Source organism: Onychostoma macrolepis, chromosome 12, assembly GCF_012432095.1.
Source record: "Onychostoma macrolepis isolate SWU-2019 chromosome 12, ASM1243209v1, whole genome shotgun sequence".
NCBI classification, from domain to species: domain Eukaryota; kingdom Metazoa; phylum Chordata; class Actinopteri; order Cypriniformes; family Cyprinidae; genus Onychostoma; species Onychostoma macrolepis.
Window position 1 is genome coordinate 28,552,976 of NC_081166.1, and position 23,546 is coordinate 28,576,521.

Genomic DNA, 23,546 nt, shown 5'->3' on the forward strand with positions numbered 1-23,546 from the left:
TACCGATTCTATGCACATTTCATAAGTTCTCTGTCCAAAAATGGTTTTGGTTTTCACTTGACCAGAGTAATAATCATGAATGTCGTTTGGCACATGATATAATAGCATAAAATTGTGCCATTTATTTATTTTTTTAATATTTTAAAATTTACAAAATTTATTTTAATTGCAATTTCATAGTATTCATAAATAATAATGCATCACTGATTTTATTTTGCAAATCAGCATAATTATTTTGCAAGATGCATGTTATTTGTGTCATTTTCAGTCATTTTTGCTTTAAGTAAAGCTTTTATGATATCAGACATTTTGATACCATTCACATAATTATTTTCATCAACTTTAATATCACAAAAAAAACTAATACTAGTAGAAGAAAAATTCTCAAGCTTACTGAAGACAAGTATTCTTATTAAGATAAAATAAGAACAAATTAAAGCACAAAAACTAATACACAAATGAACTAGACCTACGTAAAAAACTTCAAGCACTAGAAATAAGAACTTCAATTCTGTTCTTACAAAAAACACTGCATAGCCTTCACTGTGTAAATGAAATATAAATGTAGTCCTATTGAATAGTATGGAAGCTTGTTTCCGTCACTGAATAAAAAACAAAACAAGATAATTGCGACTTATCTCACAGTTCTTACTTTTTTCTCACAATTGCAAGATATGCAGTAAACTCGCTATTGCAGTCAGCACTGATGGCCTTGTGCCGACATATATCGCCGTTGCGCAACAGACGTCCCGAGTTCAAAATCCCAGATCGAGGACCTTTCCCAATCCCGCACCCTCTCTCCCACTTCGCTTCCTGTCACTTCTACACTATACTAATGAAGTCAAAAAAAAAACCTTGTTATTGCGAGTTGTACTATAAAGTCAAAATTGTGGCATAAAACGCGCAATTCTGACTTTTTTCTCACTATTGCGAGTTTATATCTCGCTGGCTTCTTTTTCGGAATTTTGAGATATAAACTTGCAATTGTGAGTTATAAAGTGAAATTCCGAGGGAAAAAAGGCTATTTTCTAACAACTGTGAGTTTATATTTCTCAATTCTGACTTTATTTCTCAGAATTGTGTGATATAAGCTCGCAATTCTGAAAACAAAGTATCTCAAATGAAATCGTGCAATTTCGATTTAATCTTCAGTTTATATCTCAATTCTGAGAAAAAGTGTCAAAATTGTGAGAAAAATGTCAGAATTGCGAGATGAAAAGTCCCAGTTACGTATTTCTTTATTAATTGGTGGAAATACAATTCCATACAAAAGTGATTTGAGTCGAGAGCAGCAAGAGATTTTCTCTTTTATTGTTTGAATAGCATTAACGACAGCAGCAGGTTTATTAGGCTGCTGTCACTTTAAGACCTAATATACTGACACTCTTGCATTTTCTTTCTCAACTATTTATGTTCACTTAAGACATAAACAACTGTGTTTACAACTCCTGTAAGTGTGTGTATTTGACGGTTCAAGCCCAATAAGGCGTGTCTTCTGAAGGCGGTTCATGTGCACACACTGAATTGAGTGCATTTCTCTTGTGACAGAGTGCTCGTTTTGGACAAGGGACAGATTGCAGAGTTCGACACACCGACTAACCTGATCGCTCAGAAAGGAATCTTCTATGGGATGGCTAAAGACGCGGGTCTGGTGTGAGCCGCTATGCTGTAAACCGCAGTGCCTTCACACAGTATCACACACACAATGCCAGTGAATGTAATGTTGTTTTGTTTTTACTCAACAGTGAAAGCTACATCTAGGATCTTTTATTGTTTTTACATTATTGTTGTTTTTTCTATGACTACAGTGCCACTGTTACTGAATGAGTCGTTTCATGAAGAAGCAGTCTATTTTTGTACTGTATTATTTAAGTCACTTTTTGAAGTTGTTCAATAGGGAAGATTTCTGCTCAGTTACATGTGATTCCTTTTGTAAACCAAATCTGTAAAAACCAGAATTGGAGTATTGTTGCATTTATTAAAAAAAAAAAAAGTAATACTGTTTCTATGTGTATTTCGGAAATTCTGTGTCCAAAAGCTGTTTTGGTTTTCATTGCACTCATAAACTTCCTTTTTGTAGTGACCTGATATACAGCAGGAAATTGTGCCACTTTTATATTTTAATTTTAATTTAATTGAAAGTGTATTTACATTTAGAATTAATTGTAATTTATCAGTATATTATTTAATAAATTACTTATTTTTAATATTATTATTTATCTCTGACAGCTGTAAACTCATAAACAATACAGCATGGTGAATTTTGAAAGTGAATTTTTCATAATTTTATGCTAGCCAACTATAAATTATAATTATATTATTATTATTACTATACTTATAATATCATTATACTATTATAATAATAAATAAAAAAGTAATACTTTTTCTATGTGTATTTTGTACGTTTTTTTCTTTTCTTTTTTCAAACTGGTTTTCACTAGTTTTTGACGAGTAGCAATCATAAACCTCCACTTTCACTGACAAAAGGCACTTGAAATAATTGCAGGAAATTGTGCCACATTTTAATTTTAGAATTTATTACGATCATAATTTATAGGTATTACTTAATAAGTAACTTATTTAACTGTGACAGCTAATATATGCATATGTGTGTGTGTGTGTGTGTGTGTGTGTATATATATATATATAATGTTTTTGTTTTTTTTCATAATTTTGACAAAACCTCATCTATCCTATATTATAATTATAATTTCATATTATCATTGCATAATAGTTTTCACAGTTTTTAAATAAACTTCTGATATAAAGAGAGGAAATAGTTTTTTTGTTTGTTCCATTTTATATATTTGTTTATTTTAATTTATAGTTTATTATAATTTTCATTTAATATATTGTTTAATCATTGTGGCGGCTATTAATTCACAATACAACATTGCTTTTTTGTTGTTGTTTTTTAGAATTTTGACAAGACTTTATCTACACTATCCCAATTAATCATAAATACATTTTAATATAGTCAAAAGCTGATTTGGTTTTTATTAGTTTTTGACGAGAGTAGTGATAATAAAAGTGCAGTTTCACTAAAATAAAATGAAATGGGTGGCCATAAACCCAGTTAAATTAACTACAGATTTGATAGATTTAATCTATTTTTAAATAAAGTTTAAATAGGTTCAAGTGATGTTGAAATGAAAGAGGAATTCAGAAGAGTATTGTTTACTGACATTTATTACTAATTTCTAAAACAGCATCATGACTGTTTACTAAATTAATATTAAAATCTCTTTATCAGTATGAATGTATAGAGTGAACTGAAGTAGATTTTAGCTTGAATTCACCCTCCAGTGCTTGTGTTTCAGTGTCTGTAGATGTAAATCATACAACCACTAGAGGACGTTCCTCAGCATCATCATGCCGTCTGTAATAAAACACATGAGCCTTTCTGGTTCTTCAATTGAGCCTCAACAGAGACAAAACATTAACTAATGTTCTCTTCATGATTGAATCACCTCTCTCTGAGGACACTTGTGGTTTTAGGAATAGGCTTGAACACATGTAATGTTGAACTGTTGAAACTTTGAGGCCTCATAGTGTGAATGTATAAAAATCTGCTGCAATAGATGCAACATAAAGCGGGTCAAAGGGTGTCATTCCTCTCATTCTGGACACAGCTGCTGTCCGTCTCCTCTGAGCTCCACTGACTGCAAACACCTGAGGAACAAGACCAACAATCTGAAGATCTAACAGATCGTAGCAAGCGATGAAACGGATTTGATTTAGCCCTCGTAATCTGTTGAGACTGACTTGACTACATTTACATGTAAAATTATGTAAATATACACTACTGTTCAAAGATTTGGGGTCATTAATATTTTTTTTGTTTGTTTAAAAAATGTCTCCTCTGCTCACCAAGGCTGCATTTATTTGATCAGAAATACAGTCAAATTTGTGAAATATTATTACACTTCAAAATAACTGTTTTCTATGTGAATAAGTAGTAAAATGTAATTTATTGCTCTGATCAAAGCTGAATTTTACTCCAGTCTTCAGTGTGATCCTTCAGAAATCATTCTATGCTGATTTACTGCTCAAGAAACATTTCAGATTTTTCAGCAGTTTAAAAGAACAGCATTTATTTCACATAATACTCTCACTTTTGAACTTTTAATATTAAAAAAAAAAAAACATTTAATGTAATTAAATAAATGTAGGAAAGTCCTATAAGTAAAAAAGCAGTGTTATTTTAGTGTCATTGATATACTAATAAAGTTTTAATATTTTATTATATTGCTATATTAACTATATTATATGTACACAGAAAAAAAGCTTTCATTGGCAGCCTAGAATATCATGCACTTTCACAACAAAATAAACTTTTTTTCTTTATTGAATAGTAAAAAAAGAAGATAGAAAAGAAAAAAGCCCTTTTGGATCTCTTTCTCTGGATCATTGTTTCTACACTGATGATTCTTTTCAACTAACTTTTTCATTTATTCCAAACAAGGCCATAATCATGTCAATCATTACAAAATAATTTGGGCAGCTGTGGTTGCAAGAATAATTTTGTAAAAAATACAGAAAAACTGTAAACACATTTACGGCCCAAACCTTAAACCAGTAAATTCAACCAGTAAATTGTTTTACAAAATTTTACAGTTAATTATTTTTTACAGTGTAGAACATTGGGGGGACCATTGTTTTGAGGAAAATATAAAGACCAGACCACTATGGTAATGGTAAAAGAACTAAATAAATAAAGGATTTAAATAGATTTGGTGGAATAAACTAAAAGAAGAAAAAAAGAACAGTAAAAGAACAAGAATAAGATTTATTTGTAAAGTAATCAATCTCAACTGCCAATAATATTTTTATTTTAAAATATGCACCCATTCAATTTTAGTTGTAGGCTATGTTGGAAAAAAGCGAAACAGAAAAATGCTATTGTCATCACAATAATTAAGAATTACACGAAACACGTAAAGCCCTACTTTCAATTCAAAACAGTGGAATTTGACAACAAAAAAAAGTCTGCTGGATCACTGGATAGGCTATTATTCGAGCCGACTGTTGCTATAGTAACGAACGCAACTTTCAACGCACAAGCTCTAATTTCAGTGTTGTTTAGGCTAGGTACTTACAGTTCCCCTTCTGTCGTTCACTTCGACGTTGTGTCGAGTGTACAAGACTAGGGGTCGCTCTTGGGAGCCCAAACATCTCTGACATCTTTGAGAAAAGGCCAATGAAATTGGGTGTGCAGAATTTGCATAGCTGGCCACACCCGGATATCCGGGTATAAATAGGCTAGCGTAGCATCTGCTCACTCGTTCTGTTTTTTGGAGCCGATGCAGCGTCTCTTCGTGAGAAGCAGCACTCATTCACCGCATGCACCTCTTGATCTCCTCGTCGTTGGATCTACGGCACAGGCAGCAGTCTCTCCCTCTCAAACACAGATAAGTGTCGTGAGACTACCCCTGGGTGCCTCAGCGGCGATCTTTAAGAGCAAATTTCTTCTAAAAGAGCAATTTCTCTAAAAGAGCTTCACGGGCGGAACTGTGTGTGTCGACAAACATACCTTTCCATCCGAGTTCTTCTGGTGCGGGTTCACATCTCTCCTAAACGACCGGCGTGAGTGCTGTGTTCAGTGTTGGGTCATGCTTATGCTGAAACAGCGCTCGTACATGGTTTATGTCCCGCTTGCAAGGACTTGACCATAAGCGTGTTGCACATGTGGCTTGCATTCTTTTTTAAAAGAACGTGTGTCACCCCGACTGCTTCCCGCTCTGGTCCTTCCCAGGAATGCTGCTGTTCTTCAGGCGGAGAATTGCAACCCTTTGGCGAAGGGTACGATAGAGCCTGTCCCCCTGGTCGAGGTGAAGTGGGGATGTTACAACCCTTACTTCATCGTACTCAAGAACGGTAGGGGGCTTTGTCCAATCCTGGGTCTGAGGGTGTTGAACTGGGCCCTTCACAAGCTCCCATTCAAAATATTGACCCTCAAACACATGCTAACATGTGTCAGAAACCGAGATTGGTTTGCGGCAATAGACCTGAAGAACACGTACTTTCATGTCTCAATCCAAAATGACGCGTTTGTTATGCTTCCGTCTTATGTCAGCTCACTTTCAGATTGGATATTGTTTCGTTTCACGTGATAATCTGCAGATCATACGCGCGTTTGTCCTCGGGGTTCCCCCCACACATAAGGATATCTGATCGTAAATATTCGCGATCGGGGCGCCTCCAATGTTCTTCCGAGCAGATTCAGTCACTCTTAACACACCTCACACCACAGGAAAATCTGATAAGATAATCTTTAGATCCACCAAGATAATTGGGACATTACCTAGGATTGTCGGAAGGGGAGAAATCGGCCCAAAATCAGCCCGATTATCTTGTGATGTGTACCCAGCATTAGTCGGTGCTGAAATGCTTGAGGGCTCTCAAGCAGATAACAGCGGTCCCTCTCAAAAACTTCAGAGGCTCCTGGGGCATATGGCGTCCTTAGCCGCAGTCACGCCGCTGGGGCTGATGCATATGAGACTGCTTCAGCACTGGCTTCAAACCCGAGTTCCGAGATGGGCATGGCGTCACGGCTCACACCGCGTGAACATCACACCTTGAGTCCTGGGGAGGACATCTCTCTTCTATGGGCAGGAGTGCCCTTAGAACAGGTGTCCAGACGCATTGTTATTACAACAGATGCTTCCAAGATAGGCTGGGGCGCAATTGCCTCGAGTTGTTGACAGTGCTTTTTGGCCTTGGGGAGGTTTCAACCCTTGATCTAAGGCATGCACGTGTTGGTCCGCACGGACAACACAGCAACGGTTGCATACATCAACCACCAGGCTGGTGTTCACTCCCATTGCATGTCACAACTCGCCTGCCATCTCTTATTTTGGAGCCAGCACTGACCCAGGTCTCTGCATGACACTCATATCCCAGGCGACTTCAATCGTGTAGCGGATCTTGCTCAGAGACAAGTGGAGGCTTCACCCCCAAACGGTTCAGCTGATTTGGAGTTGGTTTGGCCAGGCACAGGTAGACCTGTTGCCTCGTCGGAATCGTCCCATTGCCAGTTGTGGTACTCCCTGACCGAGGCTCCCCTTGGCACAGATACACTGGCTCACAGCTGGCCCAGGGGTCTTCTTAAGTATGCATTTCCCCCAGTGAGCCTCATTGCACAGAAAATGTGCAAAGTCAGGGAGGACGAAGAACAGCTCCTGCTTGTGGCCCCTTATTGGCCCAACAGGACCTGGTTCTCGGAGCTTGTGGCTCATGGCATCAGTTCCTCCCTGGCAAATTCCCCTGAGGAAGGACCTTCTTTCTCATGAGAAGGGCACAGTTTGGCATCCGCGCCCAAATCTCTGGAACCTTCATGTTAGCCCTGGATGCGACCAGGAGGAACTCAGAGACCTTCTCACGAACAGTGATGAATACCATTACTCAGGCCAGAGCCCCCTCGACGAGGCGGCTGCACGACCTGAAGTGGCGCATTTTCATGAATTTGTGTTCTTCCCAGGGGAAGGACCCTCAGAGATGTGGCATTGGATCTGTACTCTCCTTCCTCCAAGGAGGCCTGGACAGGCACCTGTCTGCTTCTACACTTAAGGTATACATGGCCACGATCGCGGCTAACCATGACACTGTGGGAGGCAGATCGGTGAAGAAGCACGATCTGGTTATTAGGTTCCTCAGAGGCGCCTAGAGGTTGAACCCTCCGAGACCACGTCTCATTCCCTCTTGGGATCTTTCTGTGGTCTTACAGGCCTTACAGAGAGATCCGTTGAGCCCCTTCAGTCAGTCGATATTCAGTGCCCTCTCCATGAAGACATCTCTCCTGACTGCGCTCACTTCTGTCAAGAGGGTGGGGGATCTTCATGCCCTCTCCATTAACGAATCATGCCTGGAGTTCGGGCCGGCAGACTCTCACGTTGTCCTGAGACCTTGGCCTGGATATGTGCCCAAGGTTCCCACCACTCCGGGATCAGGTGGTGACATTGCAAGCTATCCCTTTCCAAGAAGGGGACCCTGACCTGTCTCTGTTGTGCCCAGTGTGAGCCCTATGCACATACCTAGATCGCACTCAGAGTTTCAGACTTTCTGAATGGCTCTTTATCTGCTTGGAGGACAGCAGAAGGGGAATGCTGTCTCCAGACAAAGGATCTCCCACTGAATTGTGGATGCGATCCTGACGGCCTATCAGGCCAGAGTCTTACCTTGCGTACTGGGAGGGAAGGCTCACTCTTCCAGGGGCATGGCTGCATCAGCAGCCCTGGCAAACGGGGCCTCTCTAACAGATATCTGTAGAGCTGCAGGTTGGGCTACACCTAATACATTTGCTAGATTTATAATCTGCGAATGGAACCAGTTTTTCCTAGAGTTTTGAACTCAGGAGCTTGATACCAGCGCCACTCCCCTCAGTGTAGTTATGTGCTTATTCAGTCCAGCTCAGGTTCCTTTCATGAACTCTGGACTACCTTTCCATCACATAAGCACTTTTTCTTAGCAAATCCGGTGGAGGAACTTGCTATTAGAACCCATTATGAGGTAAGTTCCCTCGAGTGAACTCTTGTATTGGGTTAGTGCTCCACATGAAGTGGCTCCTCTTGCGGCCCCATGTGTGTATTCTCCACTGAGTAACCCATGAGGTTCGGTGTTCCCCTAGACCAGTGTTTCTCAACCCTGGTCCTGGTCCTGGCCCCAAAACACTGCACATTTTGTGTGTCTCCCTAATCAAACACACCTGATTCAACTCATTAGCTCGTTAGAAGAAACTCCAGGACCTGAAACGGGTGTGTCAGATAAGGGAGACATAGAAAATGTGCAGTGTTGGGGGGTGCCCAGGACCAGGGTTGAGAAACACTCCCCTAGACAGACATTCAATTTGTCAACAGGCTCTGAGTTTTGGTAGTTCTCCCCTTACGCTGAGCCCACCTCAGAATCTTCCCTATGTGGTACTTCGTCTGTGTATATTTATTATGTATGTATAAATACACACACATATACAGTATATATTTTGAAAATATTTACATGTATTTACATGTAATATAAATATTTATTTATATTATAAATAAATTTATTTAATATATAAACATAACAAATTTTTCTGAAATATATACATGCTTGTGTCTATTTATATAAATATACACTGCACACATACATATAATATGTAAACAGACACTTTTATTTTGATGCGATTAATCGCGATTAATAGTTTGACAGCACTAGTTATTTCATGACAGATGGAGGCTCCAGCTATATCTTAAACATCTCAAAATACAGTTCTGATTGGTTTTAATCACTTCACACACACAAAAAAAGGTCTAAATAAATAAATAAATAACGCAATCTTTATCTAATTCTGATTGGGTGGGCAAGACAATAACATGCCTGGAGCCAGCCCCGATTTTATATCCATTTAGTATAATAGTTCATTTTAACCTCTAATATCATAGTAATATAACAAATGAGAGGATTCCGGTATAATTTACAGCATTAGTTTTAGTTTTTAGTTTTTTGTTTTTTTCTTAAAGGGATAGTTAACCCAAAAATGAAAATTACCCCATTATTTACTCACCCTTATCCTAGGTGTATATGACTTTCTTCTTTCAGACAAATACACTCTAAGTTATATTTAAAAAATGTGCTGAGTCTTCCAAGCTTAATAATGGCAGTGAATGGCTGTTGAGATTTTGAAGTCCAATAAAGCACATATATCCATATTAAAAGTGCTCCACACGGCTCCATGGGGGTTAATAAAGGCCTTATGAAGGAAATCAATGTGTTTCTGTAAGAAAAATATCCATATTTAAAACTTTATAAACCGTAATCTCTGGCTTTCATTAACTGTCGCACGTGCATTCACGAGAGAGTGGCGTTTCAGCAGATGACGTAGGACGCAGGCGTAGCGTAAGCTCCGGTGAGAATATGCTAGTCCTGCGAGAACCAAATTTTTGTTTACAGCAAAGGAAAACCAGTCTCCTCTTGGTTTATATTGAAATTGAAATTTGTGACCGGTGTGTTGTTTTATTCTCTACATCATCTGCTGGAAGGCCACTCTATCAAGTACACGCATACGACAGTTAGCGGAAGCTAGAGATTATGGTTAATAAAGTTTTAAATATGAATATTTCTCTTAAACAAATTCATCAATTCGCTTTAGGAATCCTATATTAACCCCCTGGAGCTGTGTGGAGTGCTTTTTATGATGGATGCATGCACTTTGTTGGACTTCAAAATATCAACACCCATTCACTGCCATTATAAATCTTGGAGGTTCCAGGACATTTTTTTTTTAATATAACTCTGATTGTATTCATCTGAAAGAAGTAAGTCATATACACCTAGGAATGCTTGAGGGTGAGTAAATCATGTAGTAATTTTAATTTTTGGTTGAACTACCCTTTAAGAAAATCCAAATGATTGGTATCGGCAGATGTCCTTCTGAATAAGCGGCTATATCAGTATCAAAGGAGAAATTTATTAGTGGCGCATGCATTCCTAATGATAACCCTGTATGTTTTGATATGATAATGACTGTCGAGTCTATCAGACTCTCAATGATTTTCTCCAGATCTTTACCTCTGAGAAACCAGTCATTCCAAATGTCAAACACTTCAGTAACAAAATTGCCCAATTCAATGACACAAGCCCACAAAACTCCCTCCACGGCTCCTTTCGGTTCACGGAGCAAGCTTAATCACGAAACATCTCCTGGAGGCAGAAAAAAATCCCAGATCTTTAAATATCCTCAGTCATGCGGCTCCCCGCGAGTGACAAACATTGGCAGGCCTGTGAGGATCCAGACAGGAGGGCTGTTTATTCCCATTCATCTCCAAACAAGACACCTCACGCTCTGCGCTGGAGATCTGAGTGTTGGCCATCCTTTAATGTCAGTTTCTTAATTAGGATCAGCAGTGTTACTTTATTTAAAGACTGCTGTCTCACCGCTGCCGCGCTGACAGATGATGATGGACACAGAAGGATGTAAATGCGAGGCAGATTGGCTCCCTCAGGCTAAGCACATGAAATATGGATGGGTTTGGCTCTTCCTCTTTACCTGCCTGATCACTTCACGCTGCGGGCGGAAAGATTGGAGGAGAGGCGGGTGTGTTTCGATGGACCGGTGACAAAGCAAGATTCGACTACGATATAAAACAAAGCGCTGGTTTGTTATTGAGGGCCAATTTATCTTCGTACTGTCAGCGCATTTCCCAATTTAGTTGTCTGTGGCATTGACGGCCTGTGGTGTTTGTGAATGATTCCTGGCGTGGAAGGTGTTTTCTGGGAAATAAGCCTTCTTGCAAGGGTTGGGCCGGTTTGTGAGAATATGACATGCTGTTTTCATACTGAGAACAACAGGGTTACGTGCAGCCGGTGTTCCTGGATGTGCTGAATGTGTGTGCTGTGATGAAAACACTTCTTTAGAAGCATAAACAGTATAATAGTTTCAGTCATTATGGGACGTGTAGATGTAGATGAGTTTGTTTCTTCATCAGATTTAGAGAAATGTAGCATTGCATCACGATCCTCTGCAGTGAATGGGTGCTGTCAGAATGAGAGTCCAAACAGCTGATAAAAACATCACAATAATCCACACCACTCCAGTCCATCAGTTAACATCTTGTGAAGCAAAATGCTGTGTGTTTGTACAAAAAATAATCTGTCAAGTATAACTGTGAACTTTTGCCAAAATATCCAGTCCATAATCCATAATAACGCTTCCTCCAGTGAAAAAGTGGTCTGGTCTGAATCAGGAGAGAAATCTGCACAGATCAAGCACTGTTTGCAGTCCAAAACAGTTCTAAATAAATATGTGGGTGGACTTTAATGTGGGAGACAACAGGAGATTTCACTTTTTCACTGGAGGAAGCGTTATAATGGATTATGGCCGGAAGCAATGGTTTGAAGTTAAAAACAAGACATTAATTGATGGACTGGAGAGGTGTGGGTTACTTGTGGATTACTGTGATGTTTTTATCAGCTGTTTGGACTCTCATTCTGACGGCACCCATTCACTGCAGAGGATCCATTGGTGAGCAAGTGATGCAATGCTACATTTCTTCAAATCTGACGAAGAAGTAAACTCTGAAGGTGAGGACATTTTGGGGTGAACTATTATTTTAACTACAAAAACTTGCTCTGTACTCCCTTGCTGTTATTTTGAAAACTTTTTGCAGTTTGACACAACTTTATACCATGAAGACAGGAGTAATGATGCTGAAAATTCAGCGTTGAAATAAAGTTATATTTTAACATTCACATAGAAAGCAATTTTTTTTTTTTTAAATAGTATGATATTTCAGAATTTTTACTGTATTTGATTAAATAAAAGCAGGCTTCATTGAAAGAAGAGTCTTCTTTCAAAAACATTAAAAAAAGACTGACCCCAAATTTTAAACAGTAGTGTATGTATTTAAAGTTTTTGTGCAGTTACATTGTAGCATATTAGTGTCACTTTATTAATTCATTAATTTCTGAAATTAATAATGATCAAGCTACAGGGAAATCTTTCTGAAGGGTTGTTATCTTAAAACCAATAATGTTCCAATAAAATGTCACGGTCATGAATACCCCAAATAGCTTTAATTTGTCTGCTTAATTTGTCCATCGGTTTAAACTGTCTCCCATTTTTTAACAAAGTGATATTGATTGTCTTCAAATAATTAGTATAGTTCAGTCTGCTGTGTTAAAGCCTCCCAGTCGATGATTTTAAACTGAGTTTTTCCACAACTAACTATCCTGTTATTTTAATGGCACACCCTGAGGTTGCGTCAGTCCTCACTCAAGATGTTCAGACTGACAGGAGTTTATTAATTTTTTGTTCCCATTACAATATTTCCTCAAACAAATACATCACACATTGCCTCCGTAGAGGGCAAGTAAGGTAATGCGTCTTCGAAGCAGGTACGTGAAAGAATGCAGCTCCTTCAGCAATCAATCACCGAGCGCAGAAGAGCTGCTGTTGCAGTATGTTATCAATGTGCCAGCAGTTAAAGCGGCTCATCAAAGCCTTTTATTCCTGCTGGAGGCCAGATATTCTCCTCAACCTGGATCCTTCACTCACACGCTTCCTCTGCAATGTTTGAGGAAAAAATACTTGATTGTTAGAGGTTCGGGTAATGATATATTTGGATCGAAACTCCTGAGGCGTGAAATATCATATGGATAACTGTTGATGGCCAAATTGTAGTAGATCTTTCCTGAATGTCAGTCTACTGTCTGAGATGTCTGGATATTTAAGTGAGGTAAAATGCAAGGGGGAAAGGAAAAAAGAAAGAAAGAAAGTGTAATTCATAAAGAGTTTGTCCTCATTTGACACTTGAGAACCTGAAAGTTTTTTCTTTTTTCTCCTCTCTGGAACGATATGTGAGAACAAGGAATTAAACAGTTAAAGTTAACAACAAGGCACTGTTAAAGTTAATCTCTGGTCACAGGGGTAAAATAAGGTGAAGCGTCTCATGAGCAGCTCAATGTTAAAAGACACTCAGTAGCTGCTGTGTTATATATATATATATATATATAATGTTATAGATATTTTAGAATTAAAATGGTTAGTTAAATGAACTTTTTTTGAGAATATAAATTGAAGAAACAATCAAATAACCAAAGAATAAAAAAGTTCAAATGTTTTTAAATCATCAATCTTTAATTTGTTTTCAGTCTTATTTTGTATTATTTATTGTGTTATTTATTGCTTAAGACGTGACTCACTAGCTTAAGTGCACTGTGAATGAAACGTCCTTTGTTCTGTTCACATTTTTGGCAGGACTAATGAGGGTCTTGTAGCCCTTCGTTAATCTGCATTAGTGTTTTTGCATAAATAGATTTTGAGTTTTACTCACAGGCTGTGGTGTTATGGAAAGCTCCATGCACTCTCAGAAATAAAGGTACAAAAGCTGTCACTGGGGCGGTACCTTTTCAAAAGGTACACTTTTGTACCTAATAGGTTCAAATATGTAAATATGTACCTTTAAGGTACTAAAATGGACCCTTTAGGTACAAACATGTACCTTTTGAAAAGGTACCGCCCCAGTGACAGCTTTTGTACCTTTATTTCTGAGAGTGTGTGTTCTACATAAGATAAACCCTAATTTTAATGCACATGACATTTATTAATTTAAAGCACATCATTTAATGTACAATTTCTCCAGTAATGTATGATTGCAGAAAAATAAATATCTCTTTATTGAACAAGGAGAAACACACTTTGTGGGAAATCATAAAAGTAGTTTGTTTTCTTTCAAATTTTATAAATGTATTCATTTATACAAATGCGGCTAAAATGGTAAAAAAAATTTAAAAAAAGCTTAATACTTGTTCAAGACAATCACTTCAGCAAAACTGAAACCTTATTCTGTTTATTTTAATAAGCAAAATTGTGCATTTTATATTTATTCATTTATACACTGTCACTAAAATATATTCAATTTTAAAAATACAGAAATAAAAAAAAAGCCAAAACTGAAAATCATTAAAAAAAAAATGTTATGTATTAGGCTGTTTATTCGCATACTTAGGCTACTCCTTAAATATTGGCATTGGCGATTAAAGAAAGTTTAACATGGTGGATTTGTGTGACAGTATTAGATTTTATGCCCTATATCTGATCCGTATTGATAAATTCCACAATAAACTTTTAATATAATAACCCACGTCAAAGGGAAAACCTTGCAGTGTTATATAGCACATCTGGATTTAAACTTTGACATAAAGTTGATGGTTTGCACAGTCGGTATTTGTCTGATTTAACATGTAAATGAGAAGCCTTCATGGATGTTTTTTTAAAAATAATTAAATAAGAACTTGTTGATTCTGATTTAATGTCTATCAACAAGATCTCAAATTAATACTAACTCAGCTGTGACATCTTTTCTTACCTCGCACATTTTGTCCTGAAAATCTTTATATTGATCAAGTGATGGAGATTTTTATCTGTGATTGGTTAAACGGGTATGCATTACTTAAACATTGATATTTGAAAACTGTCGTTCTTGCTTTTGGATTCTTATGTAGTACGTTGAAGGGTTCGTGTGCACGCAATTCCCACGCGCGCGCACTTAGCGAGCGCGCATCACGTGGATAAAGGGTTAAAGCAGCAGCCTAGAGCGCTTTCAAAGAGAGGCAGGTGTCCCAGTACCAACCCAAATCTGGACCAGATGTTTTTAATCCTCTCTCTAGAACTACAGAGTAATTCATAACTGTCATAGCGCGTAAGACGAGTTTTGTGGTCAGGAGAATAGCCTTTGTTGCTCAAGAAGTCAAAACTATTAAATAGAATAAATACAGAAATCTAAACTCACTTTTCACTCACAGTATTCTGAATCACTGGGAGATTTTTTTTTTATTCTTGTCTCCTGCTGCTTGGAAGCTGGAGGCGCACAATTCTGGCTCAGCTGTTTCAATAAAATTAGGTTAGTAACTCCTCAAAATAAGTCCTCATTTCTGCCCTCCAACATGTGGTGGATGCTGTTTCCTCGCTGGATCTGGTTCGTCTCGGGACAGTTTTTGCTGCTATTTGTGGACAGGCAATGCGCGAAAGGCATGACTTTGCAAAGAGTTGCGTATTCCCACGCAGGGATCTGTCCAAACGACATGAACCCAAACTTGTGGGTTGATGCAATGAGCACCTGCATGAGAGAATGTGAATCTGATCAGGTTTGCCTTTTCATTTCATTGAAATTAATTGTATATATTCAAATGTCATGTATATATACATATGTACAGTTTTTATATTTTTATACATTCATACATGTGTATATATACAAAATTATATATATATATATATATATATATATATATATATATAATTTGCATGCATGTCCATTTTATTTATATGTATATACATTATTTTATATGTATGTATTACTTGCATGCATACATGTCCATTTCCTTTATATGTATATAAAATATTTTATATGTATGTATTACTTACATGCATGTCCATTTCATTTATATATGTATACATACGATATTATATATATGTGTGTGTGTGTGTATAACCTGCATGCGTGTCCATTTTATTTACATACACACACACTCATACATATAAATATATATATATATATATTTTTTTTAAATATATTTATTACTTCATACAGCATGCATGTTCAAATGTATACATTTATATATTCATCATTTATATATACAGATTTTACATATATATTACTTGCATTTCATTCATTACTTGTTCATTTCATTAATAAATATATACTTTATATAAATATATATATATATATATATTATAACAATTTATTGTTATGTATACTTTTCATTCGTGTAATCATGATTATCAAGAGAATGCAACTGAAATATCATGCAAAATGATTCCTTCTGTCTTTGCTTTGTTCAGGAATGTCAAACGTTCGAAAAGTGCTGTGCCAATGTTTGCGGCAATCGCAGCTGTGTGGCGGCCCGCTACATCGACGCTACGGGCAAGAAAGGGCCCATGGGCATGCCAAAGGAGGCGTCCTGCGACAAGTTCATGTGCACTCAGCAGGGCTCCGAGTGCGACATCTGGGACGGCCAGCCCGTGTGCAAGTGCCGCGACCGCTGCGAGAGAGAGCCCCACTTCACCTGCGCTTCGGACGGGATGACCTACTACAACAAGTGCTACATGGATGCGGAAGCGTGCTCCAAAGGCATCTCATTATCAGTGGTGACATGCCGCTTCCACCTCACCTGGCCCAACACTAGTCCTCTCCCGGCAGGCACCACCGCTTTGCCCACCACCACGCTGCAGCGCACCACTCCTGTAGACGTGCACGTTCCCGTCCTGGTGAACAGCCCGTCGGAGCAGTCCGTGTTCATCGGTGACACGGCCAGCTTCCTTTGCGAAGTCGCTGGCCGCCCAAAGCCAGAGATCACCTGGGAGAAGCAAATGGACGGGCAAGGAAAAGTAGTCTTGAAACCCAATCACGTGCATGGGAACGTTGTGGTCACCAACATCGGCCAGCTGGTTGTCTACAACGCCCAACCGCAAGATGCCGGCGTCTATACATGCACGGCCACGAATGCGGGCGGATCCATCCAAGCACATTTTCCACTATCCGTGGTTGAGCAAGAGCCAGTCACGAAGTCAAACTCCACTCGTTTCCCAGCAGAGGAGTGCTTTAAGGTGCCTGATAGCGAAGACTGTGGGGAGGAAAAGCTGAGTTGGTTCTACGACCCCCAGAGGAACAACTGCTACACCTTCACCTATGGCAACTGCAGCAAAAACCGCAACCACTTTGACGCTTACGAGACCTGCATGTCGTCCTGTCGGGATGAACTCGCCGCTCCTTGCAACCTTCCCATCTACCAGGGACCTTGCAAGGCGTACGAACCTCGCTGGGCTTACAGCGGATCCCAGCGTAAATGCCAACCGTTCGTATACGGCGGCTGCAAAGGCAACGAGAACAACTTCAAGACCAAAGAAGCGTGCGAGGACACCTGCCCATTCCCGAGGAACCATCGCTGCAAGCTGTGCAAGCCGCGGCACAAGATGGTGACCAGCTTCTGCAAAAGCGATTTCGTGATTCTGGGACGTATGACGGAGCTGAACGAGGACCAGGACTCGGGGCACGCTCTGATCACCGTGGAGGAGATCCTGAAGGACGAGAAAATGGGGCTGAAGTTCTTCGGGAACGAGCCCTTGGAGGTGACATTGCAGAACATGGACTGGGCCTGTCCGTGTCCGAACGTCACCGCCTCCGATGGTCAGATCATCATCATGGGGGACGTCAACAACGGCATGGCTGTCCTGCAGCCTGACAGCTTCATCGTCCTCTCCAGCGTCCGACGCGTCCGTAAGCTCCGCGAGGTCATCAATAAAAACACCTGTGACATTTTGAAAGAGTTCATCCAGTAGGACTTTTTCCAGATGTCTGACGTCACATAAAGTAACGATTAAATCGTTGTTCTGGGGTTCTAAGAATCGGTCTTTTATGTACAGCTTTTGTACCCAGACTGTTTGCTTTGACAAGGTTAGATATGTTTCTACAGCTTGAATAGAAATGCTCACATCAACTTGGAAGGTTTTTATAAGAGTTGCCCTTACAGTTTAAAGTAAAAGAACATTGTGGACATTAATCAAACCCATCTGCTCACCCAAAAATCTCACAAATGCTGTGTCATCTGATGATTTTGATAAATTAATGTTTTTTGTTTTTTTTCGCTCTGTGCTTGGTTGACCTTTCATGGCAGAAGATTTGTTGTTGTTGTTCTAGTAATTAAATGACTGTTGTATAATAGAATTAGATTTGCTTAATGCACTTAGATAAGTTGTATAATATTGAATATAAGATCAATGTCAGTAGGAGAAATAATCCATCTTTAAGGCTCACTTGTGTATAGAACTGAGTGTATATGATTTAGCACAGACTGCATTTATTTTAAGCTATATTTATTTTGATTTTTTTTTTTTTTTTTTTTTGAACCAAAAAAGCTGACTGTCATTTCTTACAAGCACTTATGTATTTCTACAATTGTCTTTTTATTATCTTTCTAGTTCGGTGTCTGTCATGATTTGCATTGTGAAGTGACACCAAAATAAACATTTGAAACTCTAAGTCTAATTCTTCTAGTTCTTTTTCAAGTGCACAACAACAATTACGCAAACATTTTCTTAGCCAAATGTTTGGAAGGAAATCTGCTTTCATAAAACAATCATTTGAGTTTATCTTCAATGCAATTTTTGCTTGAACTTCATTACCTTGTCCAAACAGAGTTAAGGTTTTTTTAGTAAGGCAAGACACTACAAATGAATAGCGCAAAAATAAATAAATAAATAAAAATAAAACACGTCACCATACTTACACAGTTGATTAATAACATTAAGAATTGCAAACATTTTGTTACAAGTTTTCCTGAAATATTGATAAATATGCGATCAAAATATGCGATATACTTTTTCACCATGTTTTCAGGAAATAAATGTTAAATATATGACAAGTGAATGATATATGAACAAACCCTTCAGTAAAAACCTTCAGAATATAGACAGAATATCAATTTTGGTTCAAGCAAGTGCTGCAGAAGTGGAGAAAAAAAATGTTTTCAGAAAACACATTTAAAGATTGCAATTGAAATCTACAGATGCAACGAGATGAAGTGCAATCAAACAAACACTAGGAAAAGCCAAACAGCCCAAAATTTCAAAACTGGCCAATGCATAAAAAAGCAATGCATGTGCGTGTTATGTTTTGCCTTAAACCATCGCATTTGAGATGTTGTAGATGTTTGCCTCCAGCATGGACGGGGCCCCTCGGCTCATTCCAGCCCAGACGCAGGGCCATGCTGAGATACGGGGGGAGCTTGAAGATGAAGAACTGTTTGGATATCAGCTTTGACCATTTGGGACTTCCTCTAATGTCCTAACAGATGGTTTCCTTATAGTTTTTCAGGGTGGGCTTCAAAAGATGCCTGCCGCAGGTGGTGGAAAGCAAACCCGTGACCTTAAAGGCAGGGAGTGGCAGAACAGAAAAATATCAAAAACGTTTTTTAGCTGCCAGACGCTCAGTAGACCGATCGAGGGGGCCGTAGGGAAAGATCGGTAGAATTATGTGGGAATCCGTCCAATTCAATGTCATTCAGAATTACAGCTCATGAGTAAAACTTAAGTATTTTGATGACAGTTTTTAACGTCCTTCTGTTAGAAGAGAGAGATTGGGACGTGTCCTGGGATGCCCTGAAGTTTTCTAGGTATAGTAATAACTTGCGATGAAGCAGGGAATACCTTCTCTCACCCAAAGTAAACATGTTGGTTTCCCTTTGTACTCTGAATGTTCCTGTTGTAAATATGGCAGCGTAGAAACGGTTCATTGTAGCTGCAAATCCTCCTGGCATCATAAAAGAAAATTTACGGCACTATGTGTGCCGTTCCAATTCAGATTAATGGGAACCTCACGCATGTCTCTGATCTGCCAAGTGTGTGCTGAGTTATGTAAACCTTGTTCAATGAATTTCACCTGGTGGTTCCTGTTCCCTGGTTTCTGCTTCTTCGATCTGGCCCCACAGGCTCGTTGGACCCACAGCGTCGTGTCCCCGTTTAACATCGAATCATAAAGCAGATGTTTGCCAAGGTAGTATATGCATATATATTACAATCTAAATGAATATTACAATCAGCAAACATGCCTTGCCAAGTTAAAAGTTGCCTAATTGGTTGATAATTATAGGGAACAGTACTGGTTTCAATGAAATTCAAATTTGGAGCCATAATTACTATTCAAATAGGGATATTATCCAAAAATGTTACCTCAAATAACACTGTGGAGTCTATTCAGAAACACAATGTGTAATTGTATGCATTTATTTACATGTTTGGCATTAGAAATTTTTGGCCAGATAACAAAAAAGACACAACTGCCAGACTGTGTGAGGTTTGATATGCACAGCATGTGTTTGTGCTTTCAATGATTTTTTTAGATGGTATTTGTAATGTTTTTTTTAATGCATGTCAGTGTATTTCATTTTTTTTCTACAAAAAAAAAAAAAAAAAAGTTTGAGACTCAATAATAATTGTTGAAAAAACATACATTCAAAGCAACTGACAGATTAATGCATTCAATTTCTGCAGTCATATTCAGATGTTGATGATGCTGACTTTATATTTTTCTTTTTAACCCTGTAAAGCCTCACATATAAAATAATATTCAGAAAAAAATAATTTATTATAAATTAAACCGTTTATTAAACCATCAGACAAAATATTCCAAAAATTCTTTAAAAAATGCATATATGCTTTGCATCATATTTGATGCATAAGGTGTTTATGGCTCATAGTCTGATATAGTGATAATATGGAGAGGAGAAACAGCTCAGTTTGAGGGGTTGTGGGTTAAAGTAGCCCCCAAAGTAGCACAATGACCATATCCCATATCAAAACTCAAAATGTAATTTCCATAAATACATATTGTACAGTCACCAGCAAAGTCACGATTCAGGACTGCACTGAATTTCACGTCAGCAGAATTTAGTAAAACAGTATGGCATATGTTTCAAAATCATCTTTACATTGTTGGTAGGTTATCATTGCACAAATGATACAAATGATGCACACTCTCTACGTTTAAAAAATAAAAATTAGAAGAGTTCTAAACTAATGTGCTGTCTTCACTGTATCTAACGCACACAGGCTCAGTCACTCTCTCTCTCACACACACACACACACACACACACACACTCAGTTACTCAAACAGATCACGCTGCCCCGCAATTTTATCAACTAAATAGCTTAATCGCTCAAGAGCTACATTATCTTTCTCAACAAGGAGCTGGTAACATCATTGTTTCCAAAGGAATTAAAGCCACAGCTTCACTGTTAATAGAGAAACGCGGCAAAACAGTGGTAATTCATACATGCATAAACAGCCTCTCTCTCTCTCATAAATGAACACTTGATAAATTACACTTTTCTGATAATAGAGTATTGAAGTGGAGATCGCTAAACTGCAAGCTAACCGGTGTTTTCAGAAAGCAAGCGCGTTTATCACAGTGGAGAGAGCGCGTGCACATGGTTGCCAGGTTGACAAGGATAAGTATCACATTTAGCAGATATTTCCGTATTTCACAAGTGGAAGACTCTGTTTCGGGGATTATATATATCTTTATATCAGGCAACCCAGTTGTGTTCCTCTGCGGCCAGATTCATTATTTTTTTAAAACCTCGCACAAATTTGTATTCAAATTAAGGGCGGTCACTGCTGCACACGTGCCACAATATCGATACAGGGCCAGCTGTATCGATACTCATATCGTCAAATCTCGATACATCTTCCTATCGATGTATAGAACATCAGTACCGCCGCTCCCTATACGCAGAGTACGCAGTTTGCGTAGGGCACCAACTCCCAGGGGGGCACCATCCCAGTTGCTCAAAAATTAAATAAATAAATAAAAGTGACGCTCCATTCCTACATTCGCGCCCGCGCCCGCTCGCACCTCATGTTTGCGGCTGAATGCAAATGATCATAATTGATGGACAACTTGTCTATGCCCGTGAAAAGATATCAACAATCCGGCTGCGAGAACAGAAAAAGAAAAAAGAAAAAGATGAAAACGAAGCCCGTGCATCACTTTCAGGTAGGCTACATTCTTAAGCCTGTGAAACTTTTTTGGCTGTTGATGTAATAGCTAATTTCACCACCACCAACGCATCTAATATTCTCTCTGAGTTTCCATGTTCCCTGACGAAAATTAGCCATGGTTTTAACACGAATAAAACCAAAAATCATGGTTCTTGTAGCCATGGTAACCGCAAATTAACCATGGTTTTGTTACTTCAAATAATAATTTACAAAGAAGTAATAAGATAATATTTTTGTGGTTATATAAACAGACCTAAGCCAACAACAGCCTTTAAAATGACTTAAAATGCATTATATAAAACAATGAGGCAATAATGATTGGTTAATTAATAATTATGCTTTCATTGAATAACACTGTTAAAATATATAATGTAATACAAAATAAATGTATGTACATTACATGTTATTACAAATGCCTGCAAAGGGAGCCAAAGGCCTGGCAATTGCTGCTGTTACACTTACAGGACGATCAAGTCCTTGTTTAATAAGCTATTGACCAAACATTTAATTAAAATATCCACTTAATCTTTAATTTTTGAGAAAATAAAACAAAACGTTTACAACAGTTTAAAATCAGCCCAATTCCATGGGAAAAAATGCGGATTTGGCAACTCTGCATCCAACACCAGCTGCATCCAAAGTGTTTTAAATACTCCGCATATTGATAGCGGCTCTCTGATGCCCAAAAATTATATTCAACATTAGAATGTTTGCGGGAGCAGGCGGTAATTGTCAGAAATTGGAAGCGGGATTAAGAAAACAGTACCATGCAGGCAAAAATGCACACAATGAATGGTAACTGTAGAAAGCAAAAGCCAAATCCCAGACATTTTTTTTTTTTAGGTCCGAAAAGAAAACATGTCCAGATAAAAAAACAGAGGACGTATGGTCACCCTAGTAAAACTATAAAGACATTTAAAAAAAAAAAAAAAAAAACACAACAAAATGACTAAATCTTTAACTAAAATGAAAGTGAAAACAGAACATCTAAAAATGAAATCTAAAATATTATATCAAGAGGTCTTTGCTGATTAATCAGCAGCGGATTGCTGGAACAATCGGTTATTATCGGCAAAATCCATGCCGATAGTTTTTCTGGATTGCTCCATTGCTAGAGCTACTGAGAAGAATCAGCCGTCATTATACAGCGGAAAATAACACTGAGGCCTTGCTGTTTGTTTTGACACGTGAGGCTAAGCGGAAACTTCAGATGCCGATTCAAAACATCAACAACGAAACAGTGTGTATACAGTACATTACATGTTTTCATATCATTATCAAGATGTTAATGTTTAAGCGTGACTGTTTTGATTTATATAAATGGCAACTCTTTTTTACAATAGTCGATTGGTATGTAGTTTACTTTGAGTTCCAACCATGATAAACTCAGGTCTAAAGTCAATAAATGCGGTGTTAGATTAATTTCAACATTTACTAATACGTTTTTCAATTATCTGTTTTTATTCCTTAATGCACATGAACTAGCTTAAAGGGTTAGTTCACCCAAAAATGAAAATT

General features: G+C 38.2%; 2 protein-coding genes across 2 annotated transcripts in view; both read left to right on the forward strand.

Annotated features, from left to right (window-relative positions):
- Positions 1-2,707, forward strand: part of abcc3 (ATP-binding cassette, sub-family C (CFTR/MRP), member 3) — a 76,128-nt gene extending 73,421 nt beyond the window's left edge. Inside the window, 1 exon segment of the mRNA XM_058792875.1 lies at positions 1,549-2,707. Coding sequence (XP_058648858.1) covers positions 1,549-1,657 — 109 coding nt within the window. The 3' untranslated portion in view covers positions 1,658-2,707.
- Positions 2,708-15,054: 12,347 nt separating this feature from the next.
- wfikkn2b (WAP, follistatin/kazal, immunoglobulin, kunitz and netrin domain containing 2b) lies at positions 15,055-18,544 on the forward strand. The gene is made up of 2 exons (XM_058793990.1): positions 15,055-15,618; positions 16,313-18,544. Exons 1-2 carry the CDS (start codon positions 15,418-15,420, stop codon positions 17,807-17,809), a joined length of 1,698 nt encoding a protein of 565 aa, XP_058649973.1. The 5' UTR covers positions 15,055-15,417; the 3' UTR covers positions 17,810-18,544.
- The last annotated feature ends 5,002 nt before the right edge of the window (positions 18,545-23,546 follow it).